Source organism: Carex rostrata, chromosome 17 (assembly GCF_964058835.1).
Source record: "Carex rostrata chromosome 17, lpCarRost1.2, whole genome shotgun sequence".
Taxonomy (NCBI): Eukaryota; Viridiplantae; Streptophyta; class Magnoliopsida; order Poales; family Cyperaceae; genus Carex; species Carex rostrata.
The window spans coordinates 9,103,455-9,106,965 of record NC_135934.1 but is presented as its reverse complement, the minus strand read 5'-3'; the positions used below and the strand labels follow the sequence as shown (position 1 = coordinate 9,106,965).

At 34.9% G+C, this 3,511-nt stretch overlaps 1 protein-coding gene across 1 annotated transcript; it reads left to right on the top strand.

Moving 5' to 3' along the window:
* The first annotated feature begins 984 nt into the window (after positions 1 to 984).
* LOC144568160 (large ribosomal subunit protein eL33w-like) lies at positions 985 to 2,993 on the top strand. Its single transcript, XM_078318405.1, has 5 exons — positions 985 to 1,285; positions 1,381 to 1,416; positions 2,004 to 2,232; positions 2,348 to 2,390; positions 2,801 to 2,993. The coding sequence occupies exons 1-4, from the start codon at positions 1,254 to 1,256 to the stop codon at positions 2,387 to 2,389; spliced, it is 339 nt and encodes a 112-aa protein (XP_078174531.1). The 5' UTR covers positions 985 to 1,253; the 3' UTR covers position 2,390; positions 2,801 to 2,993.
* Positions 2,994 to 3,511: the final 518 nt, after the last annotated feature.

Here is a 3,511-nt window from a genome sequence, read left to right as displayed (position 1 = left end):
AAGTCACTTCTAGGTAATCCAGAAAATATTGTGACCTTTCTAGTACATTTAATTTATAAAAAGTTGTATCTATTTTGAGAATTCTTTTTGAAAAACAATAATTAAATAAATTAAAGTTTTTGATTTTTTTCAAAAATAGATACAACTTTTTATAAATTAAATGTACTAGAAGGATCACAATATTTTCTGAATTACCTAGAAGTGACTTTTGAACCGGGATCAATAACTCAGAATCTAATTATTTTTATTTTTTTCCAATAACACATAAAGAAATATATTAATTTTTCTTACAGCCGCAAAAAATCTGATCTGAAAAATATTGATCCGGTTTATTTGTTGCAGTCTTTCTAATAAATCAAATTATATTGTATTCTATCTATTTTCAAAGAAATATATTCAATATTTCTAATATTTTAATACAAAAAATAAAAAAAATAAAAAATTTCTGTTTTAAAAAAAAAAAAAGGCAAAATGCACAAATCCGGTTAACCATTAACCGGATTTGTGCATTTTGAGTCCGGGGAGTGGGTAACCGGACATTTCTATCAAAATTCAATTTTATTGTAATTTGATTTAATTTTTGGATATATATAAAAAAATCGGAAATAGATCGCTAAGGATTTATTCAATTTTATTGTAACAAACCATGTAGCAATATGCATGACGAGTATGTTTTTAACTAAATTTAGACTTTTACACATAAAATGGATGTATTAAATCAAAAGAGGCAAATTATGTAATTGAATGACTGATATTAAATTAGAAAAATTATTTTTCAATCTCAGTTGTTGGCGGATCAAAATAACTACGTACATAATATAAGAATGGAGATAAATTGATTGATGCGTGCATAACTGCATATAGCTATTGTTCGGCTATCACTGGGCCCAATAAACAAAGATTTTTGATGCCATACATGCACAGCCCAGCAATAAATAATAGCAGTCATTTTCCCTCAAATCTGGCGGTCTGGCCTGGTCGAAAGTCGAAACGAAACGGGCACCATTTTGAAGTCGTTTAATTTGCGAGTAAACTAAACTAAATAACTAACAAGTAATTAACCAGCTCCTGAGTCTTTTGAGTCGGAACCGAACCCTAACTGTTGATAAGACACAATCACAGCCGTCGGATCCAAAACCCTCTCAAGCATACATATTATAACCACCTCACCCCCATCCCATCCCCGCCTCCAGCAGCCGGCTAGGGTTTTCTTTCTCTCTTTTTCTTTCTCTAGCTTCGGAGGCACCGCGACAATGGTGAAGGGAAGACAAGGTCAGCGCGTCAGGTTAGAGATTTCAATTCTCGTATCGTTCTTTCACGCATTATTTATCTCTTCGATTCGATTCGATGTAATATTATTCCCTCGATGTTTCTTTTCAGGTTGTATGTCCGTGGCACGATTCTCGGATACAAGAGGTGAGTTAAAGTTAACCTCCCCTTTGGTATTTTTCTTCTCCATTTAATTTTATCCTTTATGCTTCTACAAATGTGAATATTTAATTTGTTAAATATTTGAGACAAACTTAAAAGTAACAGATTTATTTTTGTATGTTGAAATCGTTTTGTGGTTTTATTCACGAGTTGATGTCTTTGCTTTGTTTAGTTGGCACCTCTTTGTTTATTTTAACCACAAAAAAGAGCATCAGAAAATTTCCATATCATCAGATCTCGGTATGAACTGGTGAGGCCCATACCAGTATGTACTGATCTGTGTATTGGTTCTGAGCATTCAAACAGATACTGAGCTAAGAATGCAATTTTTAGAAAAGTGATGGACAAACTATAAGATGTTTTGTTTATCCAATTATGAAGAATTGATATTAATCCAGATTTATGTTTCTAATGGACCAATACGGCAATACCTACCACTGGAAATAAGTAAAGAAATGAAGTCCTATTTGTCAGAGCTACTAATTTGCTTTATTTAAGCAAACTAAATCGTGAATCATGCATACATGAAATGAAGAAATTAATTGCTCATGTTTTTTGGATGCTGGCAACAGGTCGAAGTCCAACCAGTATGAGAACACATCGCTGGTGCAGATAGAGGGGGTGAACACGAAAGAAGAGGTGGCATGGTACTGTGGGAAGCGCATGGCGTACATCTACAAGGCCAAGTCCAAGTCCAAGGGAACCTTCTTCCGCTGCATCTGGGGTAAGGTCGCCCGCCCCCATGGCAACTCTGGCGTCGTTCGTGCCAAGTTCAAGTCGAATCTCCCCCCCAAAGCCATGGTATGTATTTACCACACATCAGTCCATTTCATTCATTCATACATGTATGTATCTGAATTAAAAAATAATTCTATGATTTTAGTTCTGACTGCTGATGATGAAATGGTTGTTTCAGGGTTGTAAGGTCAGAGTCTACATGTTTCCCAGCAACATCTGAGGTGAGATTCTCATTCTCTCCTCAAATTATCTTTTGGTAGAATCAGAATATTGTACTCTCTATATTATGCTTTAGTAGGTTGGTTATTTAGTGCCAATTCTAGTTTTTGAAGTTTGAGGGCTTGAATGTATGTATATACATATGTATATTGGGGGGAGCTGTTTTGTAGCTCTGGCACACCTGCAGGTTCTCTGCAGGATCTCCAACCCATTTGAGCCCTAGAGAAATAAAGTTAAGGTGGTCACATAGTACGGGGTTTTATTTTGGTTGGGTAGCTAGCTATCTCGATAGCTTCTATCCTCCACTTTTCTCATATTACCCTGCCTCCAATGGCCTCCACATTAATTGTTTGTTACTTTCTTGGTGACAATATTGTTTGTTGATGTATTTTTTTTCCTTCATTATTTTCAGGTAGCTTGGTCGCATCAGGACCATCATTAGGAATATGCTAAATTTCAATACTTTTGATATTTCTATTTCTTGTGTAATTTTAGGTTTGTGGACCTATTTTTTAAACAATTTTGGAAGTTTTGGTACACACTTGGCTTGAGGCATGTTATGTGTTCCAGAGATCTCATGGATACTCAATTTAGAATTGATCTTTCTTTCTTGTTATGATCTGTACAAGCTAGGAATCTCTATTTGCAAATATTACGTGAGAGTTGTCATCGCCCTCCGTATCTGCAGCGGAATTGCTTGTATACACTTATAAAGGTGTGTTGTACAGAATCACGCACCCCACAATGGCATGGGAACACTTGTTAAATTTCATGATTTCATAGACAGCACTTGTATTTACCCCTTTAAAATGTGTATTGCAAGTTTGAAACAAATGTCATTGACAAGTTAGAATCCGAAAAAAAAATTATAGAAATTGAGATGCAACCAAATGGCACAGATTTTCAGATGTGGTTTTCTTTGCACTCTCTGCACGAACAAATCAATAAGGTGCGTAATGGAAAGGAAATTTTATTAAGAATAAAAAACAATACTCAGTAACGCGGACACTTCGGATCAGGTACCTCCATATTTCAATTATTGTGCTCTCTGTTGCTGCACCGGGGAACTTAGTATACAGCAAACAAATTTAAGGGAAATATCTAAAATTATAGAAAAGTTTCA

Coding starts and splice junctions, on each gene's coding strand:
- LOC144568160 (XM_078318405.1), top strand. CDS start 1,254: ATGGTGAAGGGAAGACAAGGTCAGCGCGTCAG. Junction 1,286..1,380: donor AGACAAGGTCAGCGCGTCAG/GTTAGAGATTTC, acceptor GTTTCTTTTCAG/GTTGTATGTCCGTGGCACGA. Junction 2,233..2,347: donor ATCTCCCCCCCAAAGCCATG/GTATGTATTTAC, acceptor TGGTTGTTTCAG/GGTTGTAAGGTCAGAGTCTA.